We start from the raw sequence: 18,928 nt of genomic DNA on the forward strand, positions 1-18,928 counted from the left end.
GATGCTGAATTCGGTTTTCTGCTGTTGAGCTTGAAGTGTTTTGAGCAGCAGGTGGACTCCAGCAGTGCAGCAGGTCTGAAGCTCAGCAGCGGGAGTTTGAAGTCATCACCCATGAAATTGGTTACGGTTTCCCAGGAAGAACATATTGAATGAACAAGAAAAGTTCTCTCAGAGCAGGGGTCCCTGTGTGAGATTTTTGTTTGGAAACACCAAATCTCAAAGTATATTGAAGATCCCTGATTCAGAAAATGAAATAACATATGAAAAGCAGAGTGGTCATTCTAGCACACTGATAATTCACCTGCCCGTGAACGTATCTTCCTGGTTGTACCCTAGTCTCTTACAATGTTTTTTATTGAGGCTTAATTGATGTACATTATTATGTAAGTTTCAAGTGTGCAACAGAGTGAGTCACAGTTTTTAAAGGTGATATCCCATGTATGGTTATTATAAAATATTGGCTTTGTTCTGTGGATGAAGTAGCTGGGAGACCACATGGCCTGAGGAAAGAGTGAATGCTTGATATATGCAGCAACCTGAGTTCGAGCCTCGCTTACACTCATGTGTGACCTTGACATATCAAACCTGGCGGGTTTCAGAGATGGCCCTGCGGTGTGGTGCAGTCAGGAGATAAGGTTATCTGGGGCCCCCCACCCAGTCCCCGGCACAAGGTGGGCCTCGGTATACAGGATGCCTTCCCATCTTGCTGAATAGCAGTGCCGCTTCAGTTTTCACATAATCGGCTGCGTGGCCGTCAGTTTATTTAAAAATCCTGAGAAGCTGACCTGTTGGAGTCACATATGACAGCCTTTTTGTTTAGATTCTTGATTTTGACAGGTGCTCACTAATCTTCAACCTAGGAGAGAGTCACTACTTTCTAAAGCCAGACTTTCCTCGGTTACCTTCATAGGAAGTTTGCTCAGTCGAGAATTTTTTTTTTCCTCAAATTGACTAGTGCAAGAGAAAGCCTGTAACTTCAGCTTCTCCAAAATGTGTTTCAGTGGCAGTCCCTGGAGTTTTCTCCCGTTTCGGGCAGTTACAATGGAGCCTCTATCTGGGCTCAGCCAGTCCAGTATGCGAACGGCATTTCTAAGGAAACACTTTCCAAAGCCTGGATTCTTCTTGTGGCTAATTGCGTGCTACGCCTTTGTAAAGCAGGTAGAGGGCCGAGGCCGGCAGAGAAGATGCTGGTTTTTGATCAACATTATTTTGTGATTTTTGTTTGCCTCTTCGGAAATAATGGACTGGGAATCATCTTTGGGTATTGATGTTTTGTCCAAAAGTTATAAGTTAAATCTCTAGATGGCATCCCTTTTCATTGGTGGGCACTGTTTTAAACACATATTCATGCAGTCCTACTGGACTTGCAGATAAGATGTTTGTACTAAGCAAAAAATAAGTAGCTTAGAAAATTAAGTGTTGAAAGGTAGTTTTTAGCATGTATGTAATAAGAAGGTGTAGAGGTGAGGTGAAATAATATTTTCTCTTTTTAAAATAGTAATTATAATCTTTACTTTCTTTAACATATAAGGGACATTACTTAAATTCTAAATGGCAAAAATGAATAATTCACTGTACTTGCAAGCATGTACCTATTGAAATATTCGTGAACCAAGTCACCCCATAACTGATGAAGGCCTTAAGGAAATTGATAAGGGCTTCCCAAAATCCAAGGGAAAATTTAAAACTTTATATATGAGTTAAGAAACTTGAATTTTGTAAAACTTTTTAAGAGTGACAGTAAACAAGATGAAGCTATTCTTATTCTCAAGGACCTTAAAGTCATGTAAGCTCAGAGTAAGGAGGAGTGCTCAGAAAGATGAGGGGACATTGAAACTGCCACAAAGGATTAACAGGAATCAACAGAGCTGTGTGGGTTGGGCCTTAGAGAAGTGTGTTCTAAGCAGAAGGTAAATAGTGAACAAGGCTCCGAGATTTGGGTGATTAAAAATGTCAGTGAAGGGAAGTACTAACATAGCCTAAGGAGATAAATGAATCTCATGAATCCAAGTGTGTTCATCACCACAGTCATTCACTTAAACATTTATTAAGCAGTGACTGTGCTGTGTACAAAGATGCTTAAAATGTTAATAAATAAAAAACTAATGAAGGTCGATTATTTTAGATGCTTAAAATAGAATTGTAAGGAAGGTTGACAGTTGTTGCCCTACTTAACAGTCCAAGAAAATATTGGAGACTATCAGCCATTGCTTAGTTAAAAGAAATATGAGACATGAATAATGTGGAATAGTATACAGCAATTTAAAAGGTAATATAGATGACTCATTGATATAAAAAGATCTTTATTACATATTATTGCTACAAAACATGGATCTAGTTTGTCCTGCTTTTTTGGTTTGCATCCCCTACTAAAATTTAAACTCTATAAAAACCATGAGGAACTTTGGTTAATTAGGTGAGTGAATAGGACTAGGAAGGATGACAGAAGAATTTTAACAGTGGTTACTTCTGAGGGATGGAATTGAAGGTTATTTCTTTTATATATTTTTGTTTTGCATGAATTCTCTACATGAGTATGTATCATTTTGTACTCAGACAAAATAATAGATTTATTTTCATAAAACTACTCACTTTTTAATGCTGTGTCAACAAAATGCAATCATGTTAGCAGTTAGTTTCTGCTTGGGTCATCCATCTTTTCACATGAAATTCTGTCAGTCACACAATCTGGAACTTTCCATTCAGTATCCTCCATGTGCTGGGTCCACATAGAAAAGGAAGAGGCAGAACTAGGGTCCTATTTAGAAGATGAATAGAGAGAAAAGGACACATGAAAAGTTCTCTCCTCCTTCAAAGAATGTGTTACATGGTGGGATGCACTGAAGTGATCTGTGTAAGTCTTCATTTCCCTGTCCATCAAATGTAGAGTTTAAGGGAGGATTGGAAATAGCATGTAATACAAGTGCCTGACACAGAGTAGGCTCTTAGTCAGTGTTGCTTCTGTTATTCAGACAGTGAGTTCCAGAGCAGACATCAGGGTTGGAAAAAAAGAATCCAATAAAAGCTTGAAAGAGGAACGTTGCCTTGACAGGAGAGGGAGGAGAGTGAAGGTATTCCAGCCAGCAATAGACACAGCATTGTCTGGTGAAAGAGGGGAGTGGAGTGGAAGCCAGGCTGATGGAGACCAGCCAGCCAGGAGCACGTGATCCTTGTGATGGGCGGTGAGGGATTCCCATTGGATGGGCAAAGTGAAGGTTCATTCTAGAAGCCCGCTCGCATTGGAATGTACTCAATGTTTCCAATTTAATTTTTCCAAAGCATCTATTGATCACCTCCTGGTTAAAAGGCAGAAACAGATAGACAGAAATAGAAGTGAAATGTATTACCTGCTCCCAAGAGGTGAATCCTTCCCAGTGGAAATTGTTTCCTGGGAGAGCAAAACCTGCTTTGAGAAAACTGCATTTGATGGTGATTAATGCACTGGCTGGGTTGCAAGGAGAAAGCCTAGAAGCACGAGGAATCCCACGTTCTGTTCCCATAGCTTTGCAAGAATTCTAGTTCTTTCCCTGAGAGAAAATCACCGTGACATTCATTTGTCCTCTCTCTCTCCAGCCCCTCCCTGTGTTCACGAAGCCTTCCTGGCAATATCTGCTTCTCATTTATGTTTGTATGCTCAGTGTCTGGTCTGTAAATAGGTGGTCAGGCATCATTAGTTGAATACATGACATAACAAAGGAAAGGATACAGGATGCGCACCCTGTGTGTTTTCTAAAGGTATTTCCACAGCTGATATACAACACAGATAATGTTAATGCTTATTAGTGGTGTATCTTCTAGTATTTTCCTGAATAATATATGAACTACCAAAACATATTATTTGTTGCTTGAAATGGTTAATTCACGGGGAAAGGGGTGGCGGTGGTTTTCTAAGGAGTGAGAATGAGTATGAACAGAATATTTCCTTAGTCTTCCTCTCAGGCACCCACTCACCCCTGCTTCCCTATTGACCCCCAGAGGTTTGGGGCGCACCAGAGCTGCCCTTCGGGGGGAAATTTATCAGATAGGACAGTTCACACCAAAGTAGTGGAGCTTAAGTAATGTACCCTTACCTGAATTCTTTGTCTTATAAAAGAAGATTTAAGAGGGATGACTTCGGGGGTGGAATTTCAGACCCACCGATACTTGGAAGAGAAGAGAGAGCTTTTTAAGTAAGAAAGTGCCCCCTCAGAGGTCCCCACTCCCCTACAAGGGGCTGACAGTGAGGGAAGGTGATGATGGAACCTTCCTGAAGCTCACAGGGAACCTATTTTTTTTTAAAGTGCCCGTGTCCGGTTCTGCATACTTTTCTCTCTGGAGTCAGCAATAATTATACGGCAGAGGAAATCGGCTTGGGGAATTTTTATTAACTTGTTAACTAAAAATGTTATTCTGAGCTACACATTCTTTTATACAAAATTGAGTATTTATGACCACTGTCAAGCCGTCTGGCTGTATAAGTTAACCAAAATTAATTAATTGATCTCTTTTAAACTTTCAGATTTCACTCCCTACCCTTACAAAAAAAAGAGCCACTTACAAAAACCAATTATGTTGAAATATTTCTTTAAAAATTGTATTGACGTATGGTTGGCAGTTCAAAAAAGGTGAATCAATAAGATATGGTAATAGACTGGAACTTTTGTTGCAAATATTGAATTTTAGAGTTTAAAATTGTTTCAGAAAAAAGGTCTCTCAAAATATGACCTATTTAATATTACAGATTTAATTCCTTGGTTTGTATGGGATCAAAATGGAAATGTTCTGTGTAAATTTAAATGTCTAGCTAAATGCTCTGTGTATAAATTAGTATGTGATTCATTTTCTTCAAATGGCAATGAGGGTTAAAAGAAAGTGATGGCAGAAAAGGATAAAAGGTTTCCTGGTTTGGGTATGTTTCTGTGCTTTGGGGCAGCAGGTTGGCAATAAAAAGAATGATTTTTACGAGAATGTGATTATTCACAGCAAGGCTAGAGTTGGTGTCACTATGAAAAATTCTTCTCTGGTAGATACTCTCAGCAGGAATAATAGATCTAAAAGAAAGGGAACAGGAGTTACAAAGAACATTGTGGCCAGTGACAAATTACGTTTGCAAAATAATGGGCAAACCCTTGGAAAATTGAGAAATCAGTTCAGTAGTAAATCAAAGGCTTATTCTTAAGAGTAGTTCTGACTTGACATTCAAAAGAATAACATTTGTTTAGATATGTGCTGAGTTTCCTTTTTTTTAAGATTCTGAATTATTATTTTGTACATTATCAGCCTTTAATCTTTTGTCTTACTATTTTATTTTAAATTAGGTGATACAATTAAAATGTCTGACATTTTAATGAATAACTATAATATAATTTGACACATTATCAAACACTAATGCACTGCCCTATTTTGTATTTAAAGTTATGCAACATTTTCACTGATATCTGTGCAAATTTGTAAAATGCCATATCTTCTTAAATTAGCTGAATTATAAGTGAAGTTATGTACTTGGGCTGAAGCTTTTTGTGTATAATACCATGTGGCAGGGGTATAGAATGCCCTGAAATATATTGTGCTATTGCACAAAATATAACTTAGTAAAAGACAAATCTGGTAGCATTAGATATTAGGTATTCACTGCATATCTTTTCATTCACTGGGTACTTCTTATTCACTGTAGTTTTCTTAATTCACTGCATACTTTTTAAAAGTAAATTGTGTTGATATTTGATCAGATATAATATCTGCCATAATTATCAATTAAATAAATCTGTTACTTTTAGAGACATAGTGTTGAACAATTTTAAATCAGCCCATTCTATTTTAAAAACTTATTTTCAATTCTTTCTGGCTTTCATTAATAAGCATTTCTTTTTCTCACCCTTAAGTTGAGAGTGTAAATAAAGACAGATGTAGTCATATAACCATGTAAACAAAGTTATTTATGGTTAGAAAAAAAGGAACTCCAAGCAGAGAGAAACTAGTATTTTTTTATTAACACTGTACCACTCACTAAGAAGGAACTATCTTCATGTAATCTCTTTCAGGTTCTTTGAACGACATGGTACAGTGGTATCCTCATGACATCTTACTTTTAATGAGTACATTTTAAAAGGAATAAATATTATAAGAAAATATTAAGAATTTTAAATCATGTTTTCATCTTTAATTATTATAAGAAGCTTGAGAGTCCTGTAAATTTTTTATTTAGTGATCTTAAATATTACTACAGATTTGAACACATACAAAAACATAGCTTAAGCACTTTAACTTATCTTTTGCCTTAATATGCCATCTTCAGATACCTTCAATAAAGATTTTATTCTCTGAATATTTTATGAATATTCATCTACACAGAATCAGATTGAAAGGGCTAATTAATATCTTACCTTTGTTGAAACTGCTGTAATTCAAACTTGGGTTTTGCATACAGGTACCTAGGTTTTCTAGCTAACATAAACATGATTCTAGTAAAATATCTCTTGCGTTTAGATAATTCCTACAGGTTATTATAACTTTAAATATATTAAAATACTGCTTTTCTAAGTAAGAAACAATAATTACAAACAGCATATGTCTCCACACGTTACATCTTATTACCAAATCTCAAAAATAGATGTTAACATTCTCTCATCAGTTTCTGAGATTTGAAAGTCTGTTTTAATTTTATTTTTCCTAGTAGTTTATAGTCGTGTCGTCTGATTCCTATTTAAACAGATAGGGATATTTAAATATTGACTTATAACACGTATTGGCACCAATGCTGTGCCTGAGTAAATAGTTTCAAAGTGGGAATTTAAAGATAAATTTGCCCAAGTATATTTTAATTCCTTAACTTGTGTTTCTCAAACTGTCAAACAGAATGAGGCAGATTTCAAAAACTCCCTTTGTTCTCGATCTCCTGTGCCTTAGCCATGGGTAATCTGCACCCTTTCTTTTGCAAGGAAGGATTGGCGGTAGGAAAGCAAGGGTGACCAGGTGTGCCCTGGACAGGCATGACTGGACCTGCTTCCTCCAAGCGCTAGAGTCTTGGGGCTGCGACCCACACACCCCTCCTTCCAGGTGGCCCACGCCATAGGCTTGTCGCCAGTCCAACAAGGCGGTCCCAGGGGCACAGCAGGGCTGTGGGTCTTCCCTGCATCCATCTGAAAGTGCAGTGAGGGTTTTGACACACCTTTAGAAAGTACCCTGCAAGCGTATTATTCCCCATCACTAAGTATAAACACACAGTACGTTGACTAGACAGCCTCCTTTTTACAGAGCGAAACAGGCAAGTAAAACCCTGGTTTCTGCGAATTTACTACCTCATGGACAGACTTTTTTTTCATTGAAATATAGTTGATTTACAATGTTGTATTAGTTTCAGGTGTACAGCAGTGATTCAGTTATTTATATTATATATATTATATATGTTTTTTTCAGATTCTTTTCCATTATAGGTAATTACAAGATACTGAATATAGTTCTCTGTGCCACACAGTGCGGACAGAAATTCTTAACCACAGAGATCGACGCACTGAATCTAATTGTCAGCGAATTAGAAGCAGGGTTCTGCACCTCTTTCCCACCAATTAGCTTGTTTGACCACTCCTTCCCCTACTAGAACTTCTGAATCACAGATTCTCTGGGGATGATCCATTTCCCCTTGTTTTTCCAGTGAAGTTATACAAATATCTAGGCAGTCAGGAGTTATTTCCAAAAGCTGCCATGGAAATCACTGCTTTAAAACCTCTGTCACTCAAACACTGGACACCCTGTGATGCCTTCTGTACAATGTAGATTTTCTCTGAGAAAGAGGGTAGTGTGGGGAGATCTGCAGCAGGATGTTTCTCCCTCTCTCTTTTTTTTTTTTTTTTTTTCCTTTTTCTTTTTAAAGTGCTGCTATCAAAACAAAGCTTTGTGTGGATTGTCTCTAACATACTGGAAATACTCCTGTCTAATTAAACATTTTCATGTTTAGGGCTAAAAGGAAAACTTCTTTCTAGTAACTTGTAGAGGTAACAAGCCAGTGTCTGTATGTTTGGAGGGGAGGTCAGAGCAGTAAATGTAATTGCTTGGTGACAGACAGGAGGGGACTAAGAGCCCCCCCGGATCCTTTCCTCGGGCTGGCCAACTCCAGTGGGTCTCAACAGTCATGTGGATGTGGAGACAATGAAAATAATTCTTTCTCTGGTGACTATTTCTCCTTCCATTTTTACTTTGTAAAAGAAAGGCTTGAAACAATTAGTTGGCAGTATGGTGTTAGTTTTCTCATGGTTAATTTGAGAAATGGAGCAAATAGAGCTCCAGTCAGCAGAACTGGGGCTTTATGTAACTCAACTTCTCCAAAGATGGGTCTGTAACATTTTTATATTGTTCCCTTTCATAACACGTGGGCTGCCTCGCAGTCTTCTAAGAGTCTCTGTTTATTCAGAGACTGCAGGTTTACTTGGAGTTTATGGTTCTAGTGTCAGGTTCAGAGGCCTCGTGCCCTGACCTGCTGGCTGTGACATCACTGGGCCTGGCACAGACAAGAAGACCCGTTGTGACTGCCTTAATTCTTTTTATTAATTTTTCCTCCGCAAACCTGAATGATATGGTGTATTTTGACATAATTATGGCCCAAGTGAAAGGCTTGGGGGGTGGGGTGGGGGTGTACAACCACTACAGTATCAAAGCAGGATAAATATTTGCAGAAAGCTTCTGCCATAACTTAATATTTTGCATATGAGCCCCCATACAAAATCAGAGTTATTCCCGGGGCTGGGTCCAAAAGAACATGTCTGGGGCCCGGCCCTGAAAGGCCAGAGAGGATGATGGATCAGAAAAAGGTCAGTGTGAGTCGCAGTGCCAAGAATAATGACAGAAGGGACCAAAAAGGCAGAATAACAGTGCAACCGGAGTTCTGGGAGAGACGGTGCCTTGGCCGCTCGGCCTTGAGAGCGTAGCCGGGGTGGCTTCCTTCACGCTTCCACCGCCAGGCCTGGTATTTGGCTGCTTTGTGTGTTGGCAGATTTCCCCAGCCGTGCATGGGAGCGTTTTATAGTCCAGCCCCACGGGTGCTGAGATGTCTGCGCACTGAGGGCCAGTGGTGACTGCAGCTTGCTGATTTTATTTATCTCACAGCTCTGTCGGTGAAGTACAGGCCGTGGAACATAACAGGGCAAGCTCTGGTTGCTTGGTCTGTGGTGCTTATTGAAGGGTGATCACAGAAGCCTGTCAAGTGGAACAGAGTCTGCAGGCTGGTACTGGTGGGTCCGCGTCATGTCTCTCTGATCCTCCCCAGCTGCCCTAGTTCAGCTACCGTGACTCTGGTCAGATCCTTGTTCCTGGGCTTCCTATTAGGACACGCCAGTGTCAGAGTCGCTCCGCACCTTCGCTCACACTGCCTACAGCCATGCTCTGTACCCCTCCACCCCAGGAAATGCCTGATTGCCACAGTGGCTCTCCCGGAGTTTCCCTCCAAAGTGCCAATCATTTGAAGCCCTGGTGGAGAGAGGAAGGGCTGGGGCTTATACTGGAGGATGGGAGGGGAGAAACGGACCATGGTGACAAACACTGTACACAGGTGGGAGTGGGGCAGATGAAGGGGAGGATGCAGGCTGGGGTCCGCTAAACTCAGAACAAGTGACAAGCCACAAAGGGCCTGGATGCTGGCCCCCACATGGAGTGGGCAGTTGTCCACGCTGTGTGGCATTGAGGGGTGCTGGGAAGAAATGGTGAATGGCAGTCAGAGACCTGTATGGTATCTTGGCACTTCGGTTATTTAACTTTTCTGAGTCTTCATACTTGTACCTATAAAATGGGTGATAATGTGAAATGCTATTTTGTCTTCAACATAAGTAACAGTAATTCAACCCAACAAGAGATGGGAGTCTGTGTAAGAGACCCTAGGGCCTGCCTCTGCAGGAACTCCTCAGACTTGCAATAAATGACCCTTATTGAAGTTGTTCGCCATGACTTTGAGAGGAGGAGGAAGATGCTCTTCAAGGCATATGGAGCGTCAGTATAGGCTCTTTAGCCATTGCGTGCCAGCGAGGGGTGCAGCCCTGGTGCTTTAGAACTTCTGAAAAGGGAGAAACTCATCTTGGGAGGGAAACAGTGGCCCAACCCTTTGGCAATAGCTCATGGGGTTAATCATGACATTTTCTTAGTAAAGGACATTGACAACTTTGCCTAGCACTCTTCCTTAGCATCTCTTTGTGAGATGTGAATATATGTGAAAACTGGTTAAAGAAGATATTAATGATATACTTCTAGCATTGGCTTGACACAGAGCCTTTATACAAAAATGTTGGTTCTGACATCCCTTTTGAGAGCCATGAAAAAAAAATAACTCTTTGCCCACCTCTTGATCCCTTTCCAGCACCCACACCAATTCTCACATCTCTCATTTTCGGGGTAAAAGAAACTATATTTAGGAACCTTCCGTCTCACCTCTGGGATCTGTTCATAACCCCACAGAGTCCCTTTGCATCTCTAAGGCTGGGGTATTTCCTAGAGAGAAGGTTGGCTTGCCTTCCTTCCCCCATTCCTACCCACAGCCATTCAGAAGTAGAGGACCAGCACTGAGAGTCTAGGATCAAAGAGCTATGCTTTGCTTGTTACCACAGCTTCGGTGAATGTGCACCATCTCTTGTCGTCCACTGAATATCTCTGTTGGAGTCCTTTCATCACAAAGGCAGCAACATGAACAGTGGGCCAGGCTGTCCCTCCTGATCTAGCAAAATACCATTTCAGTTTTTCGGACCTCTGCAACCCTCTTGGACTAAACAGATTTCCACTACTTAGCAAGAGGATATTCCTTTGGGTTCCAGGAAGGGACTGTGGCATTTCCCACAACTGCAATTAATTTATCACGTATGTGGTTAATTAGCTTCTGTCTTTCCTGCTAAGCTGTAAGTGCCCTGAGGGCAGGGAACGATCACTTGATGCTACTTTCAAGGCAAAGCCAGCTCCTCACTGTCACCTGCTGGCCCACATGACTCCTCCCCTCCTGCCTCAGGGCCTTTGAACTTGCTCTTCCCTTGGCCTGCAGAGCTCTTTCCCAGACACCTTCACAGCCTGCATATTCCCCTCACCTGCTGTCTTTTTCTCCTTAGCACTTACCCTAACAGATTGTACATTTTGCATATTCTCTTGCTTGGGTATCTCTCCCAACTAGAATGTGAATTCCAAGATGGTAAGGATTTTTGTGTTCAGTGGTGGGTCCTTAGCATCTAGAACAGTACCCAGAACATAGCTGCCCCTTAATGAATAATCAGACACATGAATGAGTAAATGGCCACCTTTCTAAGCAAAGGCACCTGTCAGCCAGCTTGGATGGGTGTTGAGTGCAGCATCTACCAGGAGTACTTTCTGCCCCGAGTCTGACACCCAAACAGGTTAGGGGTCCTTTGGGCATTTCAAGTTTCAACAGGACAGATTACTGCGTGAAATTTGCTGAACTGGCTGAACTGGCGGTGGTGGCCCCTGTGTGGGTGCTCTGCCGAGACTTGGATTCGGTGATGACTTGAACTCTTTAAAACCCTACCACATACTTTTTGGAAGTTTATTTCAAAAGTACATTTTCAGCACATTCAGTCTTTCTGGAATAAAAACTTATTTTCTCGTGGACTCCTGTATGTTCCGCACTCTGTGCATGAAGCACCAGATTAGGGTTTTTAGGAATATATTTCGCACCTGAGACTGTAGAAAGCTTCCATTTTTGTCCTCTGAGTCTCTCAATTCTTCCACTGGGGCTTTGCTCTTTTGCTGCTTCTGTTGTTCCGATGGGTCCGGGGCCCCTTTTGCTCCCCCTCCCCCAAGTTCTCTAATTGTCTGGGTTTGTAACGAATGCAGAAACTAAAAACAACCAACTATAGAAAGCAAAAATGAGAACCTAAAATGAGGCTCTTAGGAAGACAGACAAAAAGCTAGATGGCTTCTGAAAAGTAGAAGAAGGTGGGGGATGGGGGTCTCAGCCCCACGGTGGGGACAGTTTCAGGATGTCAGAATGCAGAGACCCACCATTTCTAACATGGGCGCAGATGCATTTAGTACAGGTGCACACATCACACGGCTCTGCTGAGACAGGAAATGGTATTTTGGTATCTTAATATTCTCCATTCTTTGAGGAATTAAAGTTTTTAATAGGTCACCATCAAAATCGTGATATCCTAGTTTTTCATTAATTTTTTAAAAAAATACACAACTTTATTTCCCAAGACATTTTTGCCATTATTTGTAAACTCATACAAAGACTTAGCGGTGATGAAGATTTAGGATATATCTTGTCAAAGACTGTGCAACAGAATACTTGTCTATTGTGAGGTGAGAGGAACACCAACTCCAAAAGCACATTTTCCATAGACATTTTAATGATTTAATTCCTAAAAGCACTACTCAGGCCCTTTAAAATGTTCTTGATTTTTGAATCTATTTTGATTAAAATGTTTCTATGCGGAGGAGGGTATAGCTCAGTGGTAGTGTGTGCTTAGCGTGCATGAGGTCCTGGGTTCAATCCCCAGTACCTCCATTAAAACACACACACACACACACACACACACACACACACACACACACACAGACCTAATTACCTCCCCCCCCACAAAAAAGTAATTTTTTAAAAAACTTTAAATAAATCGTTCTACAAAAATTCTGCTGAAGATGGGGGAGGGAGGATTTCCTTGTGGCCACCACACCAAACTTCGCTTTAATCAGATCACTGTGAAGTGAGTTTGGTATCTGCAGGTAAAAAGCTAGAAGCTGTTGACCCTTAATTAGAGCAAACCCAGATACTGAACAATACTTCAAATGAGGACCTCAGCCTGGGAGCAAAAAGCCTTAGCTAAAGCTGGCAGGAGAAAACAAATACCGGATGTGGCCGGACAATAGGAAGCCTGGACTCACCCCCAGCCCTGGGAAGATAAGGCTTGTCTGTTAGTGATGGAGATTATCGACTGCATCAGCTTAAGAAAAGCCTCTTAACACCTTGCTTTTCCAAAGAATTCTTCCCATCCCGAGTTAGCCACACAACTTTAGGTCGGCTCTGATTCCTTGAATTAAATTCTTGTTAATGTATCCTTTCTAATTCCTCAGCTTCCTCCTCCCCTCTGTTCTTTCTCCCAAGGGAGGAAACTCCTCCACTGCAGTGCTGTGGCTTTGTTTCTTTGAAGGGGGTACACTTTTTTGCATTTGTTTGCATTGTACACTAGCCCTGCACCCCGAAACAGCCTTTTACTGACATGGCTTAGAATAGAAACTTAGGATTTAGTAATTTTTTAAACCCAGAAGTATGTTGTTGAAAAGACACAACTATCATTCATCTTCCGAATTACGATTAAATTAATAACTGAGAAATTCCCAAACATGTTTTCCAGGAATGACCTGTATTTAAACGCCTGTGAGGCCTCCTGGACTTCTCTTCCTTTTCAGTTATCTGGGGTTATGGACCTCAGGAGAGCAGGGAAGGGTTACAAGGTCAAAGTCTTTTCCTCCTTGGAACTTGCTGCTTGCTGGGAGAGGGTTGCCTGGAAAATAGATGCTTTAGAGAAGAGGTTGGGGGGTCACAATTTTAATTCTGTTAAAGCAACAGCTGGTTTGAGTTTCTTTCCACTTCTATCTCCTGCTCCCTTCCTCACAAATCCATGGAGAGAAAAGAATTTGTTCAGAAGGTACCGACAAAATAAAAATACACCTTTTATTACGGCGGTGCTTTACCTGTGTTATCTTTGTTACAAGTTGCATGTTAAGCACTCAGGGGATAGGCTAGATTTTATAAAATGAACTACAGAGTAAAGATGACCAGAGCTTTAGTCAGAAGAACCTTTTACAATACAGGATGCAGGCCTGCAAATTTCTTCAAATATTTTTTAACTAAAACTTTTCATGGAAATAAGTGTCATAAAGCCCTCTGGGGTGTCTGGAGGCTGACTGCAAAAAGAAGGATCATGACTAAAATATTCACGCATGCCAAGTGCATGTTACTTGTTTCTGGACTGGAGACCTTGTCTCCACGTTAGTATGCGTTCGTCTGTTCAACAAGTGTTTATAGAGTGTCTGCTCTTCCCGTAAAGATGCTCGGGGCTGGGGACCCAGCAGTAAGATGTGGGGTGCTTCTGTGTCCGCATGTTCATAACCATGAAACTGTCCAGCAGGGCTTCAGCCCACAATCACACCTTCTATTCTAAGTAGTTTACCTGCAGTTTGGGATTTAAAAATCAGGTCTGTTCAAATCACATTATTGTCTAATCAACTCAGAAATCCAGTATTTTAAATGAGTGTGTAATAACAGTGAAACAGCAGGAAAAAGAAGAGTAAAAAAGTTTTTAAAATGGTAAAAATAAATATGTTTGATTATTTTTATTTAGGTTGTGAAGTCATCTCCCATGCTTTTTTCCAACACACACACACACACACAGACACACAGAGAGAGAGAGAGAGAGAGAATAAAACCTGCATCTCTCAAATCAATGGCAAAGCAGTAACAGATTTTCTGGTCTGGGCTCCTCCGCACGCTGGCCTCGGGCTGTGTTGGTGTGTGGCTCGACAGCAATCAAAGGTCATAATTTCATTGGCAGTTAGCATCAGGTTTAATTTTTCTAGCATGTTAGATTTACCGAAATGTCTGGTTTCAGTTATGCTTCGGCACTGACTGAATCAGCTCTCAGACCAGCGTGATGTCTTCAGGTACCTGAGGCTTATGGAATATATGTGCTGATTGTTTTCAGTCACTTTCCCTTCTAAGCACAAAAATGTGTTTTCTGAAGCTGAATAACAGTAGTCCTTAATGACATGCTCATTTCTTATAGTGAAAAAGGACCTGAAGTAGGTAAAAATGTCAATTTAACAAGACTGCCACCTACTGATTGACATGGTTGGAAAACCCTCCAGTTACAGTTAAAAATAGCTGTGTGTGGTTTCTTGTTTTTTGTTTTCCCGAAAAATGTAGATGCTTTTTGAAAACTAACGTATCATTTTAATTGCATTTTAGGAATGTGACCAAGTTCATATAGACGATGTCTCTTCAGATGACAATGGACAGGACCTAAGGTGAGCCCACTGACCATGAAGGGATGGTCTCCATGTTGTAGTTTAATTGCTCAGCTAACTAAGATGAACTTTCTGTTCGGTTAACTTTGGGCTTTTCTTGCATCTAAATAGCACATATAACTTTGGAACAGATGGCTTTCCTGCTGCAGCAACCAGTGCTAATTTATGCTTGGCAACCGGTGTGCGGGGCGGTGTAGACTGGATGAGAAAGTTGGCCTTCCGCTACCGACGAGTCAAAGAGATCTACAACACCTACAAAAACAATGTCGGAGGCAAGTGACTCCCAGTATCTCACTGGATTGGTTAAGACAGTCTCAATAAAACACTGCAAGTCCCACACACTTCTGCATCATATGGTTTTGGGTGGAACAGCTTTGTTGAGAGCGGTTCCATCTAACCTGTGCTTATCCTGCTGTGATTTAGTGACAGAAAGATCATACTCCAGCCATGGCCCTGGCCAGGATGGTCTAGTCCTGGCTCCATTACTTAGTAACAGTGTGACCTGGAGTAAGTTTCTTGACTTCTTGCCTAAAGGACTTGAGATGAATTATGAAGCTCCTTCTATGAGGTAGATGCTTCTATGAATTTGGATCTTTTGATTGTGGCTGAAAATAGCTTTAGCACAAAAAGGAATATATTGACCTCATGAAAATTGTCAGGTGGGTGGTTTCTGGAGTGGCTGAAATCCAGCTGCTTAGATGATGCCATCGGTAATCTCTGGCCTGCGCTTTCCCATCTGAGTGCGAGTCATTGGAGTCACTTCCTCCCAAAAGGTGGCAAAGATGACCACCGATAGATCCAGACTTATCACCTACCAGTCAGGCACCTCCATGGGCTGGAAAAATGTCTTTCCCAATAGATTCAGCAGAAGTTCTCAGACAGACTTTCACTGGCCACCCTGAGGCCATACGCCTACCCTGGGAGCCAGAGGGTAGGGTCAGCTCTGCCCAGATTACATGGCTGGAGGAGTGTGGGGGTGAGGATCCCCCCCAAAAGAAGACTTCCATAGCCAGAAGGGATGCTCAAACAATAGATGTTCCCCCCAGTGCTAAATAATTTGTCGAGTGAATGAGATCATGTGAAAAATCCCGTAGTAGACTCCACTGCTTGAGGGTGGTGGTAGAGTAGTTTTAAATGTTTATTATTTATAAAGTTGAAGAGACACGAGGAAGTAGTTCTTGCACTCTTAAACCCACAGGTCTGCTTGGTCCGGCCAAGAGGGAAGCCTGGTTGCAGCTGAGGGCCGAGATCGAGGCCCTGACGGACTCCTGGTTGACACTGGCCCTGAAAGCTCTCACGCTCATTCACTCCCGGTAAGTCCTCCCCGGGCCTCTTCGCACTGTCTGCCCGAAAGCGAGCTCTGCTTGATCATTTTGGAGATTGATTTTTCAACTGTTTTTCTTTCTTTCTGTTCTCCTAGGACGAACTGTGTGAATATTTTAGTAACAACTACTCAGCTGATCCCAGCATTGGCGAAAGTCCTGCTGTATGGATTAGGGATCGTATTTCCAATAGAAAATATTTACAGCGCAACTAAAATAGGTAAGCCGCTTCTAGTTTATCTATTTAAAAATCAACCCGTTGCTTTCAGGCTGTTAAAAATGAAAAGCAATAGATAGAACTCTTTTTTTTTTTGGAATGCTAAATGTCAGAAAACTTGAAGAATAACTTAACCAATTTTATTGTCCAAATTGGCTTTAGACATCAAGAGAAATACAAAGCAAAATCCATGCAGTGAAACTTAGAAGATTTTACTGTACTGGCTAACATTAAAACCTGCATGTTTTAGCTATAATCAACTTAGCATCACTTCTAGATTATCTTATTTTCATTCTTTTAGGCAACACCAACAAAAATATTTTATAAACTAAAACAAATAGTTGTATAGAGATACACAAAGTAGAAATTAAAGCACTCTAGTAACAGCTTTAACAAAACAACTCTAATTAAATACACCATTACTAGAACTATTTTTTTTGCTTTATTTTAATTCAGCGTGTATAAACAATTGAGTTCCCATTTTTGTTATGGGGATCCAAAAAATAATTACATTCTTGTAAGAAGGAAATGTAATTTGGGAAAAAAGATAATTGTGAAATTTAGTTAGAATATAAACCAAGACAAAATAAAAGTAGGGATTAAAAAAAAAAAGCCATGGCTCTTGTTCTTAGGGAATTCTCAGTCTAGCAGGGGATGCAGACATCAAAATAACTGTAAAATGATAAAGTCATATGTAAATGAGCATTTATCAAGTACTCTCTAGATGCCCAGAAGTATACTAAGCATTTTAGATATTAAAGTCAATCTTGGCAGCCTTTCCATTTTACAGCTGAGGAAACTAAAGCTCAGAGACTTAAGTAGATTGTTGAAGTTAACAGCAAATAAAGTGGAAGGGTCAGAGCAGATCTGAGTCCAAGTTCCAGCAGGCTCCTTGCCACACCCTAAGGGGTCCTACCAGTACGTGCCTGAATGTGCACTTCAGTGGGGGAGCAGCCACTCCCACCCAGAAGGAGGCAGAGGGCAGGGGTCAGTGAAAGCTAAAGGAAGACATGACATTTGAGCTGAGTATAGAAGGGTAAATTAGAGTTTACTAGGCAGATGGGCCAGTGAGAGGACAGCGATGGAGGAATTAAAATGTGTCCCCACTGAGGGACCCGAGGGACTCGTGAGTCATCCTGGGTGACTAACAGCGCTCATGGGAAGCTGACACTGGAAAGGTAGACTTGGGTCTAGTCATAAATCGCCTTGTATGTGACTCTCATGAAACAAGTATTACATGAGTGAGTCCTGGGAAAGGGGGGTGAGTATCCTGGTAGGTGGGAAGAAGGTTCTTTCTGCCCAAAGAAAAAGGGGCAAAATGGAATCCCTGTAGGTCCATCTCTCTGTCTGCTTTGTGCTTCTCCTTCAACGCACTTACTAAATTATCCCTAAAAAAAAAATCACTTTAGTTATTTGTTCATAATCTCCTTGACAACTGAGTCTGTGTCTCACCCATCCTACAGAGACCAGCACATAGTAGGTGCTCAATAAATGTTGAATGAAATAGATGAATAAATGGCTGTTTAAAGGCTGACACACAGGTTTCTTTTAGGCAGCTGGGTCAGTAGTGACACCATTCGCTGATGGGGAATCAGGTTTGATGGCAAAGATAAGGGTTTGATCTTACCCGTGTTGAGTTTAAAGAACCCATGGGATATTCAGATAGCCCTGTCAACTTGGAAATAGTTGGAGTCTGAGAAAGACTGAAGCCTCCTGAGAAGGGCCAAGAACAGAATACTGGAAAGCACTTATTTTAAAAAAGGAATATACCAAAAAGATTCATAGTAGCCTGATAGAACCAGAATTTTTGTATGTTCTCCTGTAAACTAGCCATCAGTTTCCATCAGCTCAGTTCTTTATTCTATCTATATCAATAAAGAGGAATCATATATTTTTTAAACAGAGATCCAAGGTACAGGCTTATCAGCACATGAAAGAAAGAACATATTTCCAAGTAAGTGTATAATACCCAAGGGATAGTACTTAACTTCCCAGAAGGAAAGAACGAATAGTGTATTACATGCACATTGAACTTTAATCCCAAATAATGTGAAAGTGTTAGGATAATAGGAAATTACAATAACAATCAAGAAGGTATTTTTTTAATGGGTAATATTGGACTTGAATTTTTTTTTTTAGTACAGAATAAAAATTAGATTTAAAAACTGTGTGGTGGTAGAATCAATCTCAAAACCAGCAATAGAATCATTCTTCTGTGGTTTTTCTTAATAAGAAGAGTAGGGATTGAGCGTCCTGTAAGTTATTTGTTGATTTTACCACCAAATGAGTTAAAATTTGGGGATCAGTGCAGAAAAACCCAGGAAATTTCCTTGTAGGCAAAATGGCAAAGTCAGGGGAGGGGATGACTGGTCTCTGATTCAGCAGAGCTGTGATGTTCTTTCAG

The 18,928-nt window shown here is 40.8% G+C and overlaps 1 protein-coding gene and 1 long non-coding RNA gene across 16 annotated transcripts in view; one reads left to right on the forward strand and one right to left on the reverse strand.

The window, feature by feature from the left end:
• Positions 1 to 18,928, forward strand: part of EYA1 (EYA transcriptional coactivator and phosphatase 1) — a 283,352-nt gene that overhangs the window by 252,661 nt on the left and 11,763 nt on the right. For all 9 annotated transcript variants that reach the window (XM_032470269.1, XM_032470272.1, XM_006185840.3 and 6 more), the window contains 4 exons: positions 14,927 to 14,985; positions 15,097 to 15,257; positions 16,184 to 16,298; positions 16,406 to 16,527. In XM_032470269.1, coding sequence (XP_032326160.1) covers positions 14,927 to 14,985; positions 15,097 to 15,257; positions 16,184 to 16,298; positions 16,406 to 16,527 — 457 coding nt within the window. The remainder of the gene's footprint in view (positions 1 to 14,926; positions 14,986 to 15,096; positions 15,258 to 16,183; positions 16,299 to 16,405; positions 16,528 to 18,928) is intronic.
• LOC116660528 overlaps positions 589 to 18,928 on the reverse strand; it is a 204,311-nt gene continuing 185,971 nt past the window's right edge. For all 7 annotated transcript variants that reach the window (XR_004316115.1, XR_004316114.1, XR_004316117.1 and 4 more), the window contains one exon: positions 589 to 2,758. This is a non-coding gene — a long non-coding RNA (uncharacterized LOC116660528). The remainder of the gene's footprint in view (positions 2,759 to 18,928) is intronic.

The sequence above is a fragment of the Camelus ferus genome, chromosome 29 (genome assembly GCF_009834535.1).
Source record: "Camelus ferus isolate YT-003-E chromosome 29, BCGSAC_Cfer_1.0, whole genome shotgun sequence".
In the NCBI taxonomy this organism is placed as follows: Eukaryota; Metazoa; Chordata; class Mammalia; order Artiodactyla; family Camelidae; genus Camelus; species Camelus ferus.